Consider the following 24786-nt stretch of genomic DNA (forward strand, 5'->3'; position numbering starts at 1 on the left):
GTCTGTTTGGTAATCACTGCATTTGCCTACTTGATCCCAGCTCCTGAAGGAAAGACCCTCAGGCAGATGTTAGAATTAACCTGTTAACTGTGTCACAAATATTAACTCTTCCACATGTTCAAGGAACTAATGGTGCAACAAAACATGAACCCAGCCACATATTCTACAGAAGATGAGCAACATTTTTGTGGCTGGTTTCCATCTTGTCATAAATTGAACATGTAGCAAGGTAACCAGAGCCAGCTCATAACTTCAGTGTGGTCCTGGGCTGGGAACAACAATCAAATAAATGACTGTCAGCCCCAGCCCTGTGCAGTCCCAAGGCTGGGGGCTATAATGGCTGGTCCCAGCCCTGGGACCACATGGGAGTCTTGAATGTCCCAGGGGCCGTGTCACCAAAACAACTTGTGCCTTTTCGAAAGCATGGTTAGTAAACAGACCACTGCAGCTTGGGAACCCAGTCTGAAAGTGTGGCAACTCATAGGATGCATTTGCCAAATCTGACAAATAACAAGGATGCCCAAAGAGGATAAAAAAGTTGTTTTAAAGTACAGCTAATTTAGAAAAGTCATAGTAAATGGCCATCCATTAAAAATGGAAAGCTTTTCCTTTCCCCAACAACACTCCTTAAAATATTCCGTTTTTTGTGGGGTTTTTTATCAGCTCTATCAGTCCCATACCAGCCATCTGATATGGTAAAAAATCTGAGAACTAAGGACTTTTCATCTACTGTAAGGCTGCCTTCACTTCAGACTCACAAGTAATTTCTAAGTTTGTTGAAAAATGAGCCGAAAAAAGTTGTCTGGCTTCCCAGAGTCCATCAAGCTCAGCTAAATAAATACCCAAGAAGGTCCCAAAGGGGGCAAAACAGCCATATATGGTAAATTTGCAAGCCTATTTAAAGGTCATCACAATTGTGTAGTTTAAAAAAGGGCTTCTATTTTTCTAATCCACTTCTTTACATCTGACATTTAAAAAACACACAACGCTGTGAGTGACTAGCCATAATTAGAGACTTACAATTATCACTCACTTCTATAAACCTTAGAGATCTGAAAGAACTGGAATTTCTACTCTGCACAAACTTTTGCATTACTGAGTACTTTTGTTCCAAATTAAAACAAAAAAACTGGCAATTCAAAGTTTTGCCACAATGCAGAATTTTTAGAAGTGTTCTCTTTTGAAAGAGCTGAAATGGTATTTTTTTGCGGAATTCCAGACAGAGCAGATAGAAAGCCTGCCTGCCAGCCTCCTGGGAGCCTGGGAACCAAGCAACAGGAAAGTGGCCCAGCCCAGCCTGCTTACTTGCTTTCCACAGATAGTTTTGAAGGAACCAACGCATTCCCGTGAAACACTGCCATTGTGTAGATCAGCATTTTCAAGCTGAAAATTGTTCTATCAGAATGTTTTCAACAAATGGTAGTAAAACCCATTAGCTTCACCAGTCTTCAATCAATCAAAAAGTGTGCAAATGAAAAAAAAAAGGTGGCTACAAAATAAATTTCTTTCCATCTCCTCCAAATCATAACCAGAATTCCCCCCCTACCCCCCACCACTTCTTCCCCTAAAATCTCTGCTGCGTGCGTACAGAAAGGCTGAATCTGCGGCCTATTTGGACAATTTTGGATCCAGAGTAGATAGCAGTCCTAGAATCTGTGGGCCCTCTCAGAGAACGTCCTGCTTGCAATTTCTGTCTCAATGTAGTACCAAATCGGGGGATATTGCTTCAGTTGGAAATGGCTATTTTTCCCTGGGATACAACAGTAAGCACAAAAGATAACAGAAGAACTTATCTAAGGGCTTGGGGCCACTTCAGTGTGCAGATACCACTGTATTTTTAACTGCATTTGAAGTCTACAAATCAGTCCCATACAAATAGAATTTTATGTTAACAAAGCAATTTCCATATGGCTTAAGTGGTGGGAGAAAAATGTAGTTGGAGCCTTTGAAGGAGGTTTTATATATCTGTGATGGGGTCCATGGATCTCATTCAAGACTGGGAAAGAAAAGGGTAATTGGACAACTGGCCACTACGCAGTCAAAATATGGATTTAAAAAAATATATCCAGGAGCACTCAGGGGTCATTTTGGCTGGCAGCTACTCTGGTGGAAGCAGGCCAGCTCAAGATCCAGAGAGACTAATGGCAGTGAAGGCCACATACCATAGGACTGCAGGAGAAACCTAATGAAGTTACAGGACAGCCAAAGAGCTTAGTCCTAGAGAGACTGCTAAAGGACTATATTTGGTAAGGCATTTTTAAGCTAAATGCCGAGCAGGAGAGCATGTCTCTGGCCTGAGGGGGGAAGTGGGTGGGGAGAAAAAGGAGCAAATCCCTGACAAAACTACATGCATATAAAACTAAAGATCACTTGTGAAATCTATGAAGATCCACTAATCTTATTTAACTTGTATCTGAATTTAAATAAAGTAAATATAAGCAGGTTTTCTAGGTTATCTTGTCTGCTGGACAATAAATATATTAAAATTCCACTTTGCAGTCCAGTAAAAGATGGATAGAGACAAAGTTGATTAACTAAGTATAATGCTTTTACTCTGTCTGGATTCCAAGATGCATTGTACATTAAATGTAAGCAAATGTGATTTGTTAAATACAAATTTCCTCTGGGGCCTTAGTAGAATTCACCACTCATAAGTGGAGCCAGACCAGACAGTAAAACAACATCTACAAATAGACAAGACACTTTTGACCTGCTGCAGTCTCTACCCTGATGCGTCACTTCTAGGTACAGCTCCCTGCTGAGATGGCTCTCTGGGACTCTAATTAGCTCCAAAGTGACAATTTTTAAATCTGGACTCTTATTCACTAGGAATTGTTCTTAACTCACCGATTCACTTCAGACAGAAAAATGTCATGTTATTTTCCCAATTTCTGCCAACACAAAGTTGAAACCCTATCAAGGTTGCATAACTTTATAGCCTCTAATCACCTAATTCTGAGTTGCTGTAGGTTATGAGTAAATTGTCAGCTCTTTACAAAAGAGACATTTGCATACCTTTCCAATTCATATCCTTCCCATGCACTCCCAGTTGCACACTGCAAGCCCAGTGAAAGCCAATGAGATGGCCTTGACAGCAGCTAAACAGAGATGCCCCATAAAAAGGTCTAAGTCTAGTCCAGGGGTGGGCAAAATGTGGCCCGCCAGGCTATTCTATCCAGCCCGCAAGGCCCCTAAAAATTTTAGAAAATTAATATTTATCTGCCCCCGGCTGCCTGTCATGTGGCCCTCAATGACTTGCTAAAATGCAGTAAGCGGCCCTCCGCCCAAAATAATTGCTCGCCCCTGGTCTAGCCCCTCAATGTTTTCTTCAAGCTATCTAATATCACTTCTGCCTTGTCTAGATTGAGCTTCACTGCCAACTTTTTCTCAACCCTATTCCTACCTTGACAAACCATCATGTAAATCAGAAGCCCTGTGCAAACTGGATCAGGTAAAAAGCCAATGTATTAGTGGAGGAGAACCTACTGCTAAAACTACAGGTAACACTCTTCATTATCTCCAAAAGGGACTTTACATACACAATGAGCAACCTAGATAATGACAGAGCTCTGCTACCCTGCTTGGAAAATTTGGAAATAACTACTGTCTAGAAGTTTTCCAAGTAAGCATCAAGCATTTGGGGGATAGTGACCTCTCTCAATATCCAACCCTATACTTTATATCTACACAAAGCTACAAAAAGTTAAAATGAGACTAGGGACCTAGTTTGGAGATCATGAAGTGCAGCTCTCCAAAAGCCAATGCCCATTTCCATAAACACATTCTGCTATCACAAAGGCAGCTTTCGCATCACATGAAAGAAATAGAAAATTCTTCACAGTAACTACAATCTCTGTTAAGTACGTGCAAAGTTTCATGGACCCACTCCTCACAGCAAAGAACTGTATCTTATTGTCTGAGCTGTACTCTACATGATCAAGCTGTATTCTGCCTGACCAGGAAAATTTGTTGAAGGGGAATGACCACCACAACTTCATGGATGCTACAATGAAAACTTAACAAGGTTTATCAATCTTCACCATAGTATAGGTCTTCAAAAATTTTTCTACTACAATCATTTGGACTTCAGACACAAAATTCACACCAAAAACTGTCTTCTCTACAAGCTTCAGCTATCATAGGTCATCCTAAGGATACATGAGAATGTCAGGGAAGGACATGTAGGAGACACATAGGTAATCCAGTAAAACAGATTAGTGTCCTACAAGGCCTAAAAGAATGGTCCATGGTCAATATTTTCCCTCCTAGACCTCTGAAACTTCACGAGGAATGGCCAGTGAAGTACCTTTGCCTCATAAGTAAGAATAAAAACTAGACATAGGCTCAGTCTGAAAAAGGTTCAAAGACCATGATGAAAATTTCCTCTAAGTGAAACTGGAGAACTGAATTATGTTAATTTCTACCGATAAAGACTAAGCCATCAGGAGAGTACTGCTGCTTTCATGAAATCTTGAGGCAATCAAACAGTCATCTACATGACTACTTAAATCATTCAGGGTAAAGCATGCAGATTTTCACACCCACAGACACAAGAACTTCAGCCAGTTGAAAAAGAAACAGAGAGCAAAAAAACAACAGGTAGTTGATATACTACCACATGGATACTGCTAATTTGAGACTTCCAAACAAGACCACCATATTCCATATTCACAAAGGAGGAAAGCTTCTATTGTCCAAGGTTGAACAAAACAGAATGACTAATTCACCTCTCCAGCTCCCCCTTGACTCATGCTGAGCCAGTCAACATCTGAAGGCAAACATACAGGCAAATACACACCCCTCCAACACCTTGTCAGGCCTCAAAAGTGTGTGTCAAGTCAGAGGCCTCAGATATTTACAAACGTTGACAAGGTTTATCAGCTTCAGTTCTTGCATTCATTCATTGATGGATTAAACCACACAGAGCTGCTTGTAACTTATTCTAAAAGAGAGGTCAAGGTTACTAATCCAAAAAAGCCTCCTGATTCTTAATATGCCTCTGCCATTTTCAGAAACAAATAGTTATAATGCAACAATAACAATTAAAATTCCATTCAATTAAGTGCCAGTCACAAAATTACAAAAGCAAGAAACTAAGTACCATATATTTCCAATGGACTGCAGTGTCAGCTTATTACATTTTATTTTAGGCAATATAATATGTTGTCTGTAATTAACTATACAGAAATTTGGTCAAGATAGAATTGTCAGTGTACCTACAAATTTAACTAAATGTTCTGTGTTAAATTTTCAAAACTGTTTTAATATTTGGACAGAGTCCAAAACTCAGTGCTTTAGAAAATCCCACCTGGTGGTCCCTCCAAAAGCACTACATTTCACAAACCAAACCTTCTTTGCCAAAAAGTTTGACAAGCTTGTCCCTTCTTGCACGGTTGCCTATGAAGTCAGTTTTCCCCTCTGAAGTCAGTCACTGTGAAAAAGCCATGGGCCACATGCTCCTTTGTGATAAGGTTCAATTAATGGTGTACTTGGAGTTCAGAATATTGACTATAAAAAGTAAAGCCCATTGAAAATATTGCCTGTATAACAAATATATAGGCAACATATGATGACTCAAAGCCCAGATTGTAGCAACACTAGATTAAAACATTTTGATCTTTTGGACACTGAAAAGAGATGACTATTAACTCCAGTCAGGGCTTGGGGGTGAGGGATATAAAACCTAGTGCCTAACCACCTCTCTCAATTGAGTGACAAATGACAAGGAACAGCAAGATCCCTACATGTTCAAATACTTCTATTAGGGTTAGAGAACAAGGTTCATGTAGAAGTCATATGGTTTTTTCCACTAATGGAAGGTACTCTGACGGCACAGTGATGGGAATAGCAAAGATCTGAACCGTAGCGGGGAGGGGAAGGGGAACAACACCCCCACTCTCCCCAACATAAAAACCAAAAACCTGTAATAATACTGAATATTACTAAAAAAAGAAATGCAAAAGGCAAGGATTCATTGGGGTGATCTCTTATCATCCCAACTATGCAGTTGATGCAGAGTTAGACAAGCTTTTAAACGCAAGACATTCTACTTGCACTTGAAAGCTTATCTAACTCTATCCCAACTATGAAGTTGGTTCAATAAAAGATGTCACCCTAAGAAGCCCTTACCTCTCTCATAATTACAGGGCCATCATGGCTACAACATCACTCTTACACTACTAAAAAAGAAATAATGCTTAAATCACACATTTACTTTCCCACCATTCTTACTAATGATTTGCATATGAACAGACCTTGATCTGTGAGGCCAAAGTGAAATTAATAATGTAGTAGTGAGTTCCAATTTCTGGCTCCCATCTATTACCAACATGCAGCAGGAAAAGAAAGCCCACTAAGCGTCAGATTCCATTCCACCTATTAGGCATCCAGTCATCCTATTCTACCCAAGACTCTGAAAAACCATTAAAGCACCTACTTTGTAACCTCCTTTCTCTCAGCCTTAAGACTAAATCACCAAATAGCAGTGAGTAGAAAGACAGCCCCTCCACCTTCCCCTACTACCACTCTTTATGCTAGCCATTTTACGGGGACTTGAAAAAACGAGAAATAAGAACATACTTAGGGCTCAGTCTATACTGACAGCAACGTGCCATGACTGGGATGTTCCCAACACACAGTCTATGTATTCCCCATTGTGCACTCCAAGCCCAGTGGAAATCAGTAAGGCGTGCTTGACAGCAGCTACACAGAGATGCTCCAAAGCCTTTTCACCAGTGTATTTCCAAGTTTGGAATATGCAAGCAAGAACTGGTTGGTGGGAGGTACACAGGGCCATCCCAGTTGCAGTACATGGCTGCCATTGTGCAGTCATGCCCTTAGGTGCCCAAACTGGTGGGAAAAGGATCTGACCCCTAAATGTTTGACTCATACGCATGAAAATAAAACTCTAGGTATATACCTAACCTTGATTACTATACTGAAACATACAAAGCATAGTGAGTGGCCTGAACCAAACCTCAGTCAAAGAAAAACCTTCTACTGGCTTTAGTGACAACTGAATCAGAACCCTTGAGAGAGGATGTTCTGTTTGAAAAGTTGCTTACTTATCACAGAGTGCAAGATGTGACACTCTAAATTTAAAAAATTTTAAAACACGGATTTGAAAACACACGCTGAAATGTGGCACACATGTGCGTGCATGTGCGTGTATATATAAAGACAGAATGATCTCTGTTAGCTTCAGTTCCAATTTTCCATGAGAGACGGTATACTACCCTTTACCCCTTCTTGCAGGTTATGGAATATGGTTCACCTTGCTGCAATGAAACCTCCTGACACCTAGCACAGAAACAGAAACCTCGCAAGGTTGCTAAGCAACCTGCTTACTGAAACTCAGAAAGGGTCCAAAGTTCAAAGATTCCTACAGCAGCCAGTCAAAAAACAGTATTCGCCTCTAAATGTGCTGGTTGCGACTCAGGGCTGATATTTTTAAACCAAAAGCAGGAAAGAGTTTATGTAAGAAACAGGGGGTGGAAATCAGCATAGAGAGAGGAAAATGGTCAAATAGCTACTTACTCTCTTCATTTTGAGGATGTTGAACAATGACCTGAAACAGCAAACGGAGGATCCCAGGGTTCTGTGCATCTTGATCGCAGCCCTGTAGCGACAGGTGGAAATCACCAGCAATATTGGCGGGCTGTGTGTCACTCAGTTTAAACACCTCTGGGTTACTGATCGAACCAGGTAAGTAATACTCCACCCTTTCCTCTTTCCTCTCACAGTTGGAGAGGCTATAGTTGTGGAAGAAAACACTTGCTCTGAGGTTAGACGGGACAACAAACTGCCATGTCATCAGTTCATCTTCTGGGAATCCCAGAGGGTAGTTTGGAGACATCAGAGTTGCAGAAGACGCTCCTTTAAAAGTAGATTCAATAATGCACAATCCTGTTATGGGAAAAGGACAGATAGGCAGCAGGTTGAAGAAAACAGAGTAACATGTAAAGTAATAGACAACAATATTTTTATTTGAAAGTACTATTTAACATCTCAGCAACAGGCTAAACTATAAAAGAAAACAAAAAGTGCATATTTAAGTTGGTAACATTGCCCTCTGTTGGCTGATCCAAAGAACAAGGATAAAGAATCAATGCTTTCCAGCTGGAAGCAGGTTCTTAGCCTCTTTAGACCCCAGGTGCCCCTTGGAAAATACCAGCTTGTTGTTTTCCCTCATCTTTTCACAATAGAAAAAATAAAAGCGCAATTCTTCTGTTGCTAAGAATTCAGATACACCAATCAGTCAGACTGTTTTTAACACTATGAATTCCTATTTGAAATCTCTCTGGGTTCATTTTGTGACTCATGTTTCAACCCCTAGCCAAGGCACTTCACAATACCCTTGAAAGGATCACCCTGGTTGAGAATCATCATCAATGCCTGTAATAAACAGGCTAGCATTTTTTGGAGACGAAGGATTCCAGTTCTTGTCTTGGCTCTTTTTGGGAGGAAGTGCATGATTTGTACAGCATGTGCTGCTTAACAAGGTGAGAGGAGAGTCAAAATAGTTGAAGAACTTAAGTATAGCTTTTAAAGCAGTATGGATGTCTTAAATCTCAGAATTTAAGATATTTAACAAGGGTATCCAAGGCAAAAGTCTCAAATATGTGTTTGGTAAATGTGATATATTTTATTAGACCAACTGAGTAGTTGGAAAAAAGTTCTTAGCAAGCTTTCAGGCACAGTGACCCTTCATCAGGCATAGGGAGTCACTGCTGGTCTGAGACTCTGACCAATACGGCTACAACCAAAAACCCAGCAAATGTGTTTGTGCATTTGTATTGTGTTCATGCAAGCCTCAAATACAGGATGGTGTTTGAATCTTGGCTATGGGGGTCATATAACACCCTTTACATATGGATTAAATCACCTCCTGGATAACAGGTATAGAAAGCCTGCCAGAGAATGGTGATATTCTAGGCCACAGGTTCTCAAACTGTGGTACTCATGCCCCTGGGGGTATGCAAGACACCTCTGGGGGGGAGGGAAGGGGGTACATGGGAGAAATTATGTAATGGTGGATTTAGTTTTCATAATAATAGTAATAATAATAATAGACATTTAAAGGATTCAGATATAAAACATATACTGGCAGGGGGACGCAGGCAGCTGGTAAATCTGGAAGGAAGTATGCAATAAGAACAAGTTTGGGAACCTCTGTTCTAGACTCATTGAGGATGTTCTCCTTGTCCTGGATGTCAACACCTTGTCCTTTCTACAGCTTCCATGTGTAGTGCTGCACCAGTGATTCTAGCCAGTGTAGATGCACACACAAGGTGTGCTTTTGAAGAACTGACAAAGACCATGACATTCAGAGAAAGAGTGGGAACTCCCCCTTGAAAATAGTGGTCAGGAGCTGGATGAGTAACACACAAAGTGTGTCATGCTTTGTTTGTACAAGTTTTACATTACTGAACAGGATAAAGCAAGATACTGTACAATGTTTGTGGAAACAAGACCAGGCAGACTTGTGCGCCTCCCAGGCATTCTTCTCCCAATTTCCTGAACTGAAATTTAAACCCAAGGAATTTAGCAACTTAGGATATTTTTTAAACACCGCAAACCACAGCCAATGAACAACTGCCCATTCTGATTAGCTTGCTATTCATGGATCATTATTCTTAATAAATACTTCTTTTTTTTAAGCCTCAGAAAGGTTGGCCTAAAGAACAGATTGGATAATATTGTTAATATTCAAAATGGAGACTTGTAAAGTTTTACAAATGATAAAGTGAATGGAAGTCAATGAAATGAAGAGAACAATTCATCTTACAAAAATAAAATAAAAGGATAGCTAGGAGAGGGGGAAGGGAGGATGTTAGGGGTATAATTGCAAAACTACAAGTTGAAAACAATGGTCAATGGAGAAAAGGAGTACAGCTGAAATGTTCTAGAAACATTTAGATGGTTGTATGGCAGCATGGATAAAAATCAGCAATTTTTTTAAATAAAAAAAATCAGATTTTGTTTATTTAAATCAGATTTTTTTATTTAATCGTATTATTTGAATTTTTGTTAAGATGCTTGTCACAACCCGAGGGTGTGATTTTTGTTTGTGTGCGCTTTGGCACTGCTAAATTATTTCCCACCACTCGTAGCTTTCTTTGCAGGGTGCATTTCTTAGTTGCAAAAAGAGAAATGCACGGTGCAAGGAGTTCCCGCCATTCATATTCAAATTTGTGTCCCATTATTGGCCAGTTCTAAATTATTTCCACGTGGTGGCTAGTGATTGGCTTGCTAGCCGTATAAGAGGCTTGAGTGGTTTCCGCCCAAGTTGGAGAACTCCGAGGAGAACCCCGCAAGGGAGGACTCCACAACCACCAGAAGGAGGAGGAGAACTTCACATCTCATGAAGATCTCTAAGCCCTGCGGAGCCTATCGAACCCAGCATGTATATCAAGAAGGCTATAGGGGTCTGATCAGCCTCTTGCCTCTCCCCGTCGCTGCCTGATCCCTCGACGTACTCTTCCCTGCGCGCAAGTTCCACGGAGCCTAGCAAACTTCGTGTGAGTGTATTCAGAGCTCTTTGCTTCGAGTTACTTTCTTCGGTTGACACGACGGGCTCGTGGTTTAGAGCTCTCAACCAGATTGGGCTAGATGGTTCACGGGAAGGAACTCTAGTCCGCCTCTCTTCTTTTCTGTCTGTAACTGCAACTCAAGCAAGTTTTCCTGCCTGCACCGCGACCATCTTCAGTGTAAGTAAAATAATCTTAAATCAACCACTAAGCTTCCGTGCCTAATTCTAGCGTGCCGCCTGCCTTCCCCGACCCGGCGTGTCTGGGCTGCTGGCCACAGCCCGCTGCGCGAAAACCCCCCGAGGGCCTCGGACCGCTCCCGGCCCGCACAATGCTTTTAAACAAAATTAACCTATATAAAGATAGTTTTATATTTAAGGTATGTTAAAACATATTCCATATCATCACGGAATAGGGATTATCACTTCTAATTATATACTATTTGAGGCAATATATTCATGTAACCTTTTTAGAAAAGTTTTATAAATAGGTCACAACAGGCCATGGACTGTATTAGGGGCCCAGTCTTAGGGAGTTCCCAGGGGCTCCTCCATAGATTACTAAAGAGTAAAGAAAAACATTCTACCAAATGGGACTCAGTGTGCAGTCTAAGCCTCTCCGTGATGCTTAGTTTCAGTTCTCAAACTAGATTTGTGTCTCTAGAGATAACATCCTTGTTAACAGCAGTATATAGAGATGAGAGACAGCAGACTTGATTACTTACTCATCAGCCCTATTGTCTCTGCAAGTTTGTGTACACAGAGTCAAGCCCTCACTTCTCTCTAAGCAAAGTTTCAAGAAGTTAAGTGAATAGAGGATTGTTGGGGGTAGAGTAGATCTGGACAAAGAGGAGGAGTCTGGAGATAAATGCAAGGACGGAAGGGCAGTAGAAACAAAAGAGAAACATTTTGAGCAGAGTATTCCAGAAGTCTTGAGGGATAAGCCTCTGAGTATAGCCTCCCCATTGATTTAAGATCTAGTGAGAGAATGGTATGGTAGAAGGGAAAACCTATCATGGCAGCAGGCTTGCCAGGCTGTAAAAGAGATCCTGCTTGGGAATATTTTAATAAAGTTCCTCCATCTGTGGGTAAGACAGGCCTGCATGCAAAATGCAAACAGTGCAACAAAGAAATGCGAGGCCTGGTTGCCTGAATGGAACAACATCATGAGAAGTGCTCCTTCTCAGGACGAAGTTGCTTTGAAGATGATGAATGGAACAATGATTAAATTAAATTAAGATTTCCTGACCAGTGATTTAAATCCATTCGATTTAAATCAAACCCACCCTGTTGTACGATGGCCTAGGATGTGGGAATGTAGATAAAACAGGAAACTGCAACTGATAAAACCAAAAAGGTAATGTAGATTTAGTGACTTTTTCCTATTTCAGGTTACACAAGAACAAAAAAATAAAGTAAAAACACGCATGCATCTCTCTCAAGCTTCAATACAATTGCTGATTACAACTGGAATTATGTAAACAGTATACTGTACCTACTTTTTATGGAAGACCTGTTTGCTATGTTGAAGCCAGAGGTGGTGAGACTTGCATCCCATGGTATCTGTAAAGACATGACAATTCCTCCCTGCACCTTGACCCGAGACACTGAGCCATTTCTGCAAAAGGTTCCAATGTTGACAGTGGTGGTGTCAATACAATTACTGATATTGTAAGTGACTAAATCTGGACAAGTCTCTGTTGGTCCAATTTGCCTTAACCATGGAGTAGAGAATTTCAGCTGCAGTCCAACCTTTTTACTGGCTTTCACATTCCAAATGAAGGTCTTGTTAAGGCGAGGAAGCCCCGATGGCGAAAGGTGAACATCTCCAAAGGGGCATGAGCCCGTTATGCAATCTAAAGTACATAAGCAGAAAACAGCTAATACATACAAGGTTGATCAGTAGGGATCTTGCTGTTTTTCCTTTCTTTTCCTTTTTATCTAGTTATCTGTAATGCACTTCCACACCAAAATTAAAGTATGCAAGATCCTGTCTCTAATTTAACAGCTAGCAAATGCGAACCAGAAACCTTTTTAAGACAAGAAACTATATGTTTAATATGCTGCTTTTCAGTCCTTCAGAAAGAGCTGAAACAGAATCAACAATCTTGAGTGTTCAAAAAACTCCAAGAGTCAAGCTGCATCTCTCCTTTCCTCCCTTCTTTTCCCCCTTACCCCCCAAACGTCTGCATAGATTTAAACCAAGAAATTTTGAAAACCGAATATACTTGGGATTCTTTTTATTGGCCTTCCAGTTTTGAAGTTTTTTAAGGTTCATATTTTCAAGCATCTCACAACTTTGAGTGCTAGGAAAACTCTCTGAATGAACGTGAAGAATGGTGACTCCTACAACTGAGGCTTTTAACACCAAGCACAGCAAGACTCACATAAAAGCTATGAGAGTCAATACAATTGCTAGTGCTAGAAGCATTGGCCTCTAAACTCACAGATTACACAGATAGATGTATGTGGTCCCTGGCACAGGTTACATTTACTGAAAAATTAAAATGTTAATTATGCTATAAAAAGCAATATACCACATGCTCATTAAATTTAAGATGCCAATAAACTGGCTAACCAGCCAAAAAGATATTCAACAAAATCTGTGGGACATCTTTGTGGCTGGTTTATACCATCAATTGAATGCGTGGAATACCCCATCATTCCAATGCTGACAATCCACTGATTGTCAATAAGGACCTGGGCAGCTTCCAGTATTGGAACCTGCCTGGGGGGCTGCCCTAGTCTTGATCTCCTAATCTCGGATTGTTGGCACTGGGATGCAGGCTCATCAGGAGGCAGATTTTCTGCCTTGGTCTGTAGTTCCTGCAGGATTACAGGGCAAAGTGTTTTAAGGTGCTGGGCCCCTGTAAACTTCATGGGTTTACAAGGGCTTAGCTGCAGGGCTGGGCAAAATGTGGCCCTGGAGCCAGATGCAGCCCGCCAGGCCATTGTATCTGGCCCGCGCTCCCCCCCCCCCAAAATTAAGAAAATTAAAATTTGTCTGCCCCTGGCTACTTGTCATGTGGCCCTCGATGGCTTGCCAAAACTCAGTAAGTGGCCCTTGGTCTGAAATAATTGCCCGTTCCTGGCTTAGCAGGATTGCCACCTTACCTTGCAGCCTCCTTCAGCAGTACACACTGGTTTTAAAGGGCCCAGGGCACTGAGAGTCTGGGATTGAGGAGAGGCTCCCTAATTCCATGTTCGTACCATGTTGGGACCTTTAAAACCCACCACATGCAACCCAGATGCATATGCAGGTTTCAGACCTCCTGGCACACGGGAACCCTACAATTGGGGAGCCCTACACAGCAGCACTTGCAGTACACTGGGGCCTTTGAAAACCAAAGATGCAGTTGTACTGCAGTACAACTGCATCTTTAGTTTTCAGATGTCCAGGCATACCAGGACTTCAGGACTGGGGTGAGGCTCCCCAATTCCAGGGTTCCATTGTGCAAGCCCATGGGTTTGCAGCCAATTGATCCCCAATGCTAATAATCATGTCTCTTGCAATTGTTGGGATTTGGAAACAGATACCATAGCACCATTAAATGAACACCTGCCAATACCCTAGAAGGGCACTGCATTTCAGAAAGTCCCCAATATGGGCTGGTGTCAAGCCACAGCTTCAAAACTGGGGCCTTGGACAGACAAGCACACCTGCTCATCCTGGCCTACCACCCTACAGCTGATCACCCAGGCTGGTCAAGGCTGCCCTGAAGCCTCCAGCAGGGCCTAGCCCTTTGCGCACACACTGGCACTAGAATCAGCTGATCCTCCAGCTTCCCCTTATAAACCCCTGACCCAGAACAAGAAGTATCTGAGCAACAGGCCTCAACGTGTTCCCTTTGGCTTGTGTTCCAACTCTACTCTCTACTTGATCTCCTGGCTTCTTGACCCAACTTGCTCTCTGACTGCCCAATCTCTTGGCTCCCTGTCTTGGCCTGTTCCTAGACCCTGTTCTGGCTCTCCTGGCTCCCTGACTCAGCTCTTCCCTGGAATCTGCTCATTCTTTCTGACTCCAGTTGGCACCTCAATTCCCAAGTGGCCCCAAACCTGGGCACCCAGGACCTGGTGTGACAGTTGTTTATGCTACTTGCACTACACTGAAGTAATGTAATGTAATGGCTCAAAAATCCATTTGTCCGCTATCAGAAAACACCTGGGAAACCCATGACAGAGCATGTGTGTCAGTCCTCCTAAGTGCTGGTCCCCACAGAAGTTGGTAGCCTATTAGTCCAAACAATAACCCTAGTTTTTGAAGTGGAAGAAGTCTGTATTTTTTTTCTTTTTAGTATGCTTTTCCAAAAGCCTAAGAAATAACCCACAAAAATGATGTTAAAATCATTAAAGTTGTGAAGTCTAGCACACAAAAGAATTAAAAGTTACCTGTACACCCTTAATTCATCTGCTTTTTGCCCATACACTGTGATACACTTTGTAATTATATAATCACATGTAAAACAGTAGTCATCTTTGATCTTTCTGTGCCTTGACTTACCACACCCATAACAAAGGTGCTCTTAAAATAAATTCATTAACACTTGTGAACCACTTGGCTAATAATTCCAATGAACAGAACAGAAAAAAGCTGGTGAAGAAATTAATAATTCTGTCTTCTGAGAAGACAGTTTGAATATCATTTTAGCATAGAACAAAGATAAATAAAAAAGTTTTAAGAGTTTCTCATTAAATTGAACACAATTTACCTTCTCTGAAATGAGGCAGGGATACTAGAAAATAAATAATATGTGATCAGATCATTTGAGACTGTAGAAACAGTACATGTTTGCAAGGTGATAAATTAAGAGTTGTACTGGCAACCTGAAACATGCCTCTTCTTATCTCCCAAATCCTCAACTTTACAACCATAATAATGTATTATATGTACATTACCCCAAGGACTGAAAGAGCAATATTTAATACTAGACTGGTAGCAGTGTTGAATACTGCTAACAGTTTAGGATTAGTTATGATTTGCCAGTGCTAGAAACTGCCATGTACTTTTGGACCATGAGGGAAAGAATCCTGCCCCCCTTTGTCACTACAAGGTTCTGAGAAGCTCATGTATGCTCCATAGATAGCTACAAGTCTGTTGCAATAAGAATTACTATTGTATATGATGCTATTTCAATAGCTGAATTAAGTGTGTGCACATCAAGTAGCAGGCTAATGAGGTAGTTAGCAGTGTTAGACTGAAATTAGGCAGAAGGCAGGGCAGGGTGACATCTTGGAGACTGGTTGAGAGAGGTATAAGCTTTCATAGGTGACAGCCCAATTTGTCAATTGCTATACCTAGTTATAGGGTATTAACTGAAATTGCTGCAGTCTTAATAGCACTGGCCTTTATTTATTCAAGGGTACAAGCCAACATATCCTTATGAAAGTTAAACATTATAAACAAACGTCAGAGTGATTGCTCCCAAATAATTCCACATTGTATAGTCACACAGTGCAACCTATACTAAACCAGAGCTGTTACTGCAGACCCCAGCTGAAATCAAAAGATGATTTCCAGATGCATCATTTCCCATGATGGACTTTTAAAATTGTTTAAATAAAAAAAAGAAATTGTGCATAATTTATCTTAACTCTTTCTGAAATGCTTTTAAACTTTAGAAGTGAACTATTATTTTACACTGTGGGCTAGAATTATACAGAACTCTGTGTACGCATTCTGTAGTTTCTACACTTCTAGTTTTCAATTCCAAAGGTTTTCTCCCCAACTCAGTCCTTGGTAGATAGTTCAACAGTATTAAAGCAGAGATATACTTATGCACCATTAGGAACTGGACACTTGTGAACTATCAGAAGACTAAAAATTGTAAAATGTCAAAATTTAAAGCAAGTCTTACCTATATTCCTCTGGATTTCCATGACAAAATATTTTTCTGGTGTTGAACAGTCAAAACGAAATTGTTTTTTTTGCCCAGACATTATCTTGAGTTCAGTTACACAGGAAGTATGTAAGATACACATTTTACAAGGTTGTAGAGTAGAAGACCTGGGTTTAATTGTAATAGTGATGTTGTCCATAGAAGGAATGGAGATTTCAAGAGACCCTAAAGAGAAAAGTAAAACATGCTTCATATTATTAAGCTGTATGAATACCAACTAAAGGTCGGCATGTCCCCAAGGATACTAAATTTTTAAATAGTAAAAATGTTCTTTAAAATTTGAAATGTAGAGTCAACATATAAACAGACAGACAAATGAACAAAACAGGTGCAGGAAATCTGCCCAAAACAGTGGTCAAATTTGTTGGCAAGAAGAGAAACGGACCAAGTGAAGCATATCCCGCATTATCCTGCTTCTGTTCACTTTTACTGCTGTCATATTATTCTGTGTACAGTGAAGACACAGATGTTGGCCACCGATTGGACAATCGCTATTGTCCGTATTTTGGCTTTGGATCTATTATCTCTACCACACAATACACTACCAGTTTCCATGTTTGCAGGCAAACCTGAAGTTATGACTGAAATCAAGTATCACATTAGGCTGACAAATGAGAAAGTGAGCCTTAATTTGAATAACTGCACATAGCAGTCTTGCTAAGAGGCATATCTTCTGCAGCATGAGTACCTTCATAACCCAGAACCTCCACTTTTATTGACTAGACATGTTTCAAGGGTACTTGCTCAGTGCTAAAAAAAAAACTTAATGGGAAAGAGTATCATAACCTAATATACATTCATTAAGTCTTAGAATCCAGGGTATTCTTAAGGGAAACTTTACCCACAATGCAATTTAAATTTACTTAAGGAAATGCATCCTCTCCTATGCCCTCCTACAAAGTAGATGTGTGGATAGGGAATATCCCCTTACTTCCTCCAAGCAAGATGGCTGGCTGATGGATTTACAGAAAGGCAGCTTTCTCCTCTCCCACCCTTTACCAATTTTGCACTACATTGCTTGGGGACTGGGGCAGAACTAGCCCTGCCACGAGGTTATAACACTAAGTGGTCAGCTAGCCTGTTCCCACTCTAGCTCTGCTGAACCACTGCCCTGCATCTTGCTGGCTGCTATACCTTGATGCTTTGGTGGAACCACCAAGTACAAAGGAGGTGTCCTGAGCCTTAGAGCAGGGTTCCCTTGGGTCATTTGGCTCCACCCTTTTTATACTTGTCTGGGCCCTGACCCTCTTGGTCCAAGCTTACTTCATCTAGCTGCTACCTTCAGCCTTAGGTTCTCTTAGTCAGGCCTTGGTTTCCTGGTGCCCACGGCATGGCTGGGAATTAAGCTTCATGCCTGGGGGTCTGAGCCCTCACACCACTCCCAGTCCTCCAGTCAAACAGAAACAAAATGCAAGCAACCACTTCAAACTAAAATACCCCCGCTCCAGGCAGTTACAAACAAACCCAACATGAACTGATATCCTTTATCCCTTCTGGATCCTGTGGCTTTGTCAAAAGAGAAAGGGGGGGGAAAAAAAACCCTTTTGGTCCTTACCAAACAGGGTCCCCCTTACTAGTTTTGGGCACTACTACGGTGCACCTGGGAGTCCTGCCTCCTCCCTAGTCAGGGTTAGAGGGCCCCTCCAACCTGAGGACAAGTCTACTCCCCTAATCCCATCACCTTCCGGTCAGCATAGCCCAGGGGCGGGCAAAATGCGGCCTGCTGGCTGGATACAGCCTGCCAGGCCATTCTATCCAGCCCATGGGGTACCTAAAAAATTTAGAAAATTAATATGCATCTGCCCCTCACTGCCTGGCATATGGCCCTCGATGGCTTGCCAAAACTCAATAAACAGCCCTCCGCCCAAAATAATTGCCCGCCACTGGCATAGCTTATTATCTGGTCTAAGCACAGGGACTGCTCATTAGTCTCAGCTCTGCCATATGCCTGCCCTTTGGCTCCAAACCCCTCAACATGCAGCCACTCCCCTGGGCAGAGGAGCAGCTGTTGCATGGACTTTACCCCTTCCCCTCTCCCTCTGCTACTTGGGGCTTCTCCTTGAAGGCCCTTGCCACTGCCTTTTCCCTGGGCAACAGAGACCCTGTTCTTAAAAGGCCCTTGTCAGTCCTGCTAGCCCTGAAGCATTCCTTCAGTACCAGGGCAAGGGTTCACTGTTTTAGGGATCCATTCAGGGAGCCCCCATATTCTTAGTCCCTTCTCTCTCTTCTGCTGAATCTTACTCATCTCTTAGGGAATATAACAGAAGAATGAACAGTCTGCCAGAAGAAACTGGGACTATCAGCAAAGGTTCAATCTCTAAGCATTGTAAGAGGCTGGGCACAGTTCTAGTGCCGCAACACTGAGTCCTACGAGATCTGAGGCTACGTGAGCCAGTGTCAACCAATAAGCCAAAACAAACCCCTAGACGAACTACAAACACATTCCAGTTCAAAAGATTAAAAAAAGCTAGTGTGGTAGTTAACATTTGCACAGCACAGCAGGAATGACTGATAAAAACAGATAGTGCATGTACAATGTTATTCATGAATGCAGGAAAGGCATGTCCAATGCATGGTGCAAAAGAAAAGGTGTTGATAACATTTTCCGTTAAGAGCTGGATTTGATAAGAACCACTTGTGACTCAGAAGCCATGGTCCAAGTAACACTGCCCTACTACATGGCTATCTGATTTCTAAGCAGCTGGGGGCCATGCAGCATGCACCCCATGCCACAACTGGGCCAGACTAGCAAGGGCAATGGGTTACAGGGGCCGCACACCACTTGCCTCCCTCCCCCACTGCACTGTGTGCTTTGGTGACTGTTCCCCGCTGCACCAGGTTTCCCCACTGCACTGAATGCCTCTGCCCCTCAAAGAAGTCCTTTCAAATCAATATGATTGCTATTTACAATATAAATACATTAATGTAGCTATATTACTCATCTATAATTGATTGAGTACAAAATTCTGGGTTATTTTTAGAGAAAATAGGGTATCAGGCCTTGGTTCAGGAACCAATCCCCAATTTATAACATTGTTTCCTATGGGAAAATTGGTTCCAAGTTGCAACGTTTCAACTTAAGACCTGGTTTTCAAGAACCAATTGTGTCCCAAGTCTGAGGACTGCCTGTACATAAATACAAAATGGGGAAGTGCTGACTAGGCTGCAGTACCACAGAAAAGAATCTGGGGATTGTATTGGGTTACCAGCTGAATAAAGCAACAATGTAACATTACAAAAAAGTAATATTGAGATTTACTAATAGAAGTGTTGTATTCTATAGCTATGTTCACAGGATGTGATTCTTCCTGTGTTCAGCACAGGCAATGCCTCCGCTGAAGTACTTAATCCAAGTTTTGGGCATTGCACTTCAAGACAGACAAATTGGAGCAAATTCAGAACAGCAACAAAAATGACAAGTCTAAAAAAACATGACATATGGAGAAGGGTTGGAAGAACCGAGTTTCTGTAATCTCGAGAAAAGCACACTTAAGATATTTAATAACAGGCTACAAATACATAAAGGGCCCTTATAAAGATGATGGTGATCAATTGTTCTCCATTGAAGACAAATGTCCACTGAAGATAAAACAAGTAGTAACGAGCTTAAATTGCAACAAGGAAGCTTTAGGTTAGCTATTAGGTTGGATCACCTAATTATGAAGGTGATCAAGCATTAGAGCACATTAGCTTGAGAGGTTATAGCTTTAAGGGGTAGATTCGAAACATTTGTCTGGGGTGGTCTGGACGATGACGATCCTCCCCTAAGCAGGACTAGATGGTCTATCACATTTTTTTTTGGTCGTATTTTTCCCATGAGAGCATAACCGATGTGGGTATAAGAGGCAGAACATTGCAATTTTTCAGTGATCTCCCATTCAGAATAACTTAGCATATGGCAATAACTTGTATGAATTTAGCATTCAGTAAAGCACTATTTATACTGTTACCTGAGCAAGTGACTATTTATACCGTTACCTGAGCAAGTGAAACTTGCATGGATGTCCATGAGGATTAAGCTAGGACTGAATATTGCCCCTGGCATGTTGGGTTGGATGCAGTCTCCTGTTATTTGTTCCCATTGCTCCCGTTTACCACATCTCCTTGCTCCATTTAATCAGTGGGGAAACCACATGGACAGCGTTGCCAACTCTGAAACTGTTATTATGGTTTTAGTGCCATACAGAGTCTTTCTTAAAGCTCTAGGTCCTGGAGTTATATGAACGCACTAGAATCTCAGTTTTCATTAAAAAATTAGCTTGCAGAAATGAGCCTGAAAACATGAAATCTAAAAGCCCAAAAGCCCCTATCAGGAATTCCAAGTATATTATTTTTAAAGACTCCTGAGTTTTAAGCCAATCTCATGGTTTTATGGGGCTTGACGTTCACTGAATTCCTTCTGCACAAACTCCAAAAGCTAAATGAGCACCATTTTGTTTCTTGTAGCACTGCTAGCCCTAAGCTTAAGGATAATGAATCTAGCCCCCTAACAAATAAGAATTTCCTTGTTTTCTTAAAAAAGAAAGAAGAGATTTTTAAAAATGGTTTATTTTTTAGTGGAATGTTTCTGAGCCTTTAGGTCATATTTCCAAGCTTTCCTTTACAGCCAAAGGTATGAAGACTCTCATTTTTAAAATAGCAAATTAAGCTGAGACTACTTAATCCCTCCAGAATCTGGGAAATTAATGGAAACACAATACTGCAAAACTTCATATAAAATGTTCGAAGTGAGGAATAAGTGCCCCTACAGAGCAGTTCCCAGAATGGAATGGTGAGAAGTCATCCCTAGGCCAATCTATAATTTAGTTATCCATGTTGTTTTGGATATGCCATTCACTTGATGCACAAAATATATTTTTGCAATGACAGCCATTTTTCTTTACATGGCAGTCACGCACAGAGGGCATTAACAAGGCCCAGTACTTACGAATTATGCTTATAAAAAACTTCTCCCTTGCTTGGAGAAATTTCTCCCTTTATGCTGACCATTTACATAAATAAAAGAGCCTCTTCTCATTCTTTCTTCTTATTACCTCCTCGTGACACTGGTCCACACAAATAGCTTTTAGCTCTCCTTTGATCGGCTCTAGAAATCTTGAAGTAGGATGCTTATATTTCTAACAAACAAGGGCTGAACACAGGTAGTCTTCATAGCCATCAAATCTAAGATGATTAGTACTGGCTGTTTATGTATAGCAAAGTCTATCCCTATTCACCCATTGCCACATAATTTAAAATGCTCTCCTGAATTGAGGTACAAGGTACAAGCCTCCATTACCTTGGATACAAATCTATTAAAATAACAGTCTCAGAAACAGAGGCAGACTAGTACCCAAACCATCCTAGGACTTGAGACCTGGGTGTAAATCCCTACACCCTGCCACAGACTTCCTTTCTGACCTGGAGCAAGTCACTTATGCTACATCAATTTGAATTTCACTTTCAAATTTGGGTTCACCACTGACACTAAGGATCGTAGGAGAGTAGGGCTGAAAGTGACCTCATGAGGTGATTTAGTTCAGCCTGCTGCTCATGGCAGGAGCATCCCTGGCTAAAACCATCCACACCAGGTATCAGTCTAATCTGCTCTTGTGGAATCTTCTTTCCTGGAAATTTTCAACTTCTCTAGGTAGCCTATCCCAACGCTTGCTCACCCTCGAAGTAAAAAAGTTCCTCCTAATTTCCAACATAAATTTCCTCTACTGTAGCTTGAGGCCATTGCTTCTAGTCCTGTCCCCTACCACCTCAGAGAACAGTCTACCTCCATCCTCTCTATAATTGCCTTTCAGGTATTCAAAGACTGTTATCAGATCCCACATAACAGATCCCACCCTTCACTCTCTAATCTCAATCAGACTAGTTCCTTCAGCCTTTTCTCAGAAGTCTTGCTTCCCAGGCCTCTATACTGGTGGGAACCAAATAAATAGTGCAGAAACAGCTGTCTTATTTTTGCTATGGTCAGTTACTTAGTAATTCATACAGACATACACTAAGCCAGGTCATACCATAAACATGCAACTTGCCAAGACAAAAATCCTGTAAAGAAAATCATTTTAGACATGAAATAAGATAATAGGAAATTAACAGAATGCCTTTAGTTGCAGAAGTTAGTATAATTTTATGTATCAAAGAAAAATCGTCCTTAGAATAGTTAACATCTCTAAAAAGAAACACACACAAGTACATCTAGTGATCCCAAATTCAGACAATTGACTGAATGGCTTGGAAAATATACCAGAGTAGACAGACAAAAGTCTTCAAAATAATCTCTACTGTGGCATTTTGTAAGCACCACAGCTTCTTCATGACTCAGACTGATCTGGCCTTGCCTGCATTTCTCCCCGATTGCCTCCTTATTAGGATTACAAATAATTGTACACATTTCTTGTAAGGAAGAGATTTCAACATATAACTGCTGCTATGCTGCTCAGTATGATGACACACAGGATATTCAACAAAGCAAAAAATAGTATTACTGAAACAGAAGTCTGGATGACAGACAAATCTGCATCTGCCCAATACATAAAATCTTTTGCTGGAAGACATCTGTTGGTGGAATCATGCAATCCTGACCTTGTGCTGTGGCAAGACTGACTTCAAATATTTACTAAACAATCTGACAAAAATGTTCAATCTAGTCTTTTTTTAAGTGATAACAATTCTGTAACCTTTCCTCCACTGTCCTAGTTAATTCTAAAGTTTCTTTGCTGACACTGGCTCATGTTCTTATTCTGACCTGGGCTCCTCGATAGTAACTGATGGCTGAAATATCCCTCTCTCTCTCAGTAATATCCTCCTTCAGTACAAGCACACTCAGCCAGCCAGGTAAGTCTTTTCTCAATGGTCTTATTTCCCCAAACCTATTAATTGCTCTCACTCCACAATTTATCTTCTTATACTATGTAATTAGTTTTCAGCCTACTACAGTAACACCGTAACTACAAGCAACTGTAAACACACTGGGATTATCTCCCAATAACACCTCCATTTGACAATTTTTTGCAGCAAACAAAAAAATTAAACTTCAGTTTGGAACATCCACAAATTATTCTTTTCTTTGAGAAAAGGAAGACTTGCAATATTTTTGTTTTAGATAAATGAAACACTTCATTTTCAGTTCAAAACTGTTTAATAAAAGCAAAGCAATAGACATGAAGGGAAAGATGGGCATTATTCACAAAAACGGGGAGAAAAGATAAGGGAAATGCAGCAACAGAGAGGGTGGTTTTCCTAATTCATCCACCTCAGCCTTTGCTCAACAGTTCTGGATTTATGCACTCTCTATTTGAGACCCAGGTTCAAGTCTCTGGTCCGTCCAATGGAATTTGAAACGACATTTCCCTGCAGAGCACTCTATCTCCCATAGGGATTTTGTGGCAAGTTGTTCATCATAACTCCTGGTGAGGCTCTTTTAAAGCAGAAGGTAGGACAGGATGGCACATTAAAGACTAACTCTCTGAATGAGTTAGTCTATAAGGTGCCACTCCGCCCTCCCGTCTGCCTAACTTCGGACAACTAACTACCTCTCTCTAGTTGTGAAAACTCTTTTAGTTTGCATATAGTTTAAATATTCACATGGCCAGAGGGGTAAGAGATAAGCATGCATGATACTAAACCCTAATGATGTGTGAAGTTATGAAGAAACATCTGGGTTACAGCCTCTTCTCCAAAGTACAGGTACTTTACACAAAGTGAATCAACATCAACAGACCAAGAGCGACTTCCCTGAGAAGTGAGAAATGTGTTTTCAAATTCTTTCAAACAAAGCAGGAATTTAAACTTGGGTCTCCCACGACCTGGATAAGTGAACTAGCCACTAGGCCAGTTTCTCAATTTTTTTAGGCACCCTGCAGCACCTTTAGAAAAATCTCAAGGCACCCTAGGGTGCCACAGCATCCTGGGTGAGAATCACTGCACTAGGTTATTAGATAAAGAGAAGGAAGCAGAACTCCCTCCTTGCTTCATCTGTCGCAGGGGTGGGCAAGATATGGCCCACGAGGCCATTCTATCCGGCCCGTGGGGCCCCTAAGAAATTTAGAAAATTAATATTGATCTGTCCTTGGTTCACGGGGCGGGTGAGGGGCCACTTTTTCCGCACTCAGCACCAGCTTGTAACCCACCCCCGCTGTCAGTCTGTGCCCCACGCCAGCTCTGGGCTTGCCTGTTGGAGCTGTGCTGCTGTGGCAGCAGCTGCAGCCCCACCACCCCACTTGCTGCACCAGGCAGTGGTTGCTGCTGCTGCTGCCGCCCACCTGGAGCTCGCGTGGTGGGCAGCCCAGAGGTGGTGGTGGCAAAACACTGGCTGGCTGCCTGTGCCTGCTCAGGACAGCTCTGCACAGGCTGCGAGCAGCTGCAGCAGGG

General features: G+C 41.5%; 1 protein-coding gene across 1 annotated transcript in view; it reads right to left on the reverse strand.

Annotated features, from left to right (window-relative positions):
* Window positions 1-24786, reverse strand: part of CDCP1 (CUB domain containing protein 1) — a 46893-nt gene that overhangs the window by 11534 nt on the left and 10573 nt on the right. Inside the window, exons 2-4 of the mRNA XM_014602612.3 lie at window positions 16384-16590; window positions 12028-12384; window positions 7537-7905 (exon numbers count right to left, since the gene is read on the reverse strand). Coding sequence (XP_014458098.2) covers window positions 7537-7905; window positions 12028-12384; window positions 16384-16590 — 933 coding nt within the window. The remainder of the gene's footprint in view (window positions 1-7536; window positions 7906-12027; window positions 12385-16383; window positions 16591-24786) is intronic.

This window comes from Alligator mississippiensis, chromosome 5 (assembly GCF_030867095.1).
Source record: "Alligator mississippiensis isolate rAllMis1 chromosome 5, rAllMis1, whole genome shotgun sequence".
Taxonomy (NCBI): domain Eukaryota; kingdom Metazoa; phylum Chordata; order Crocodylia; family Alligatoridae; genus Alligator; species Alligator mississippiensis.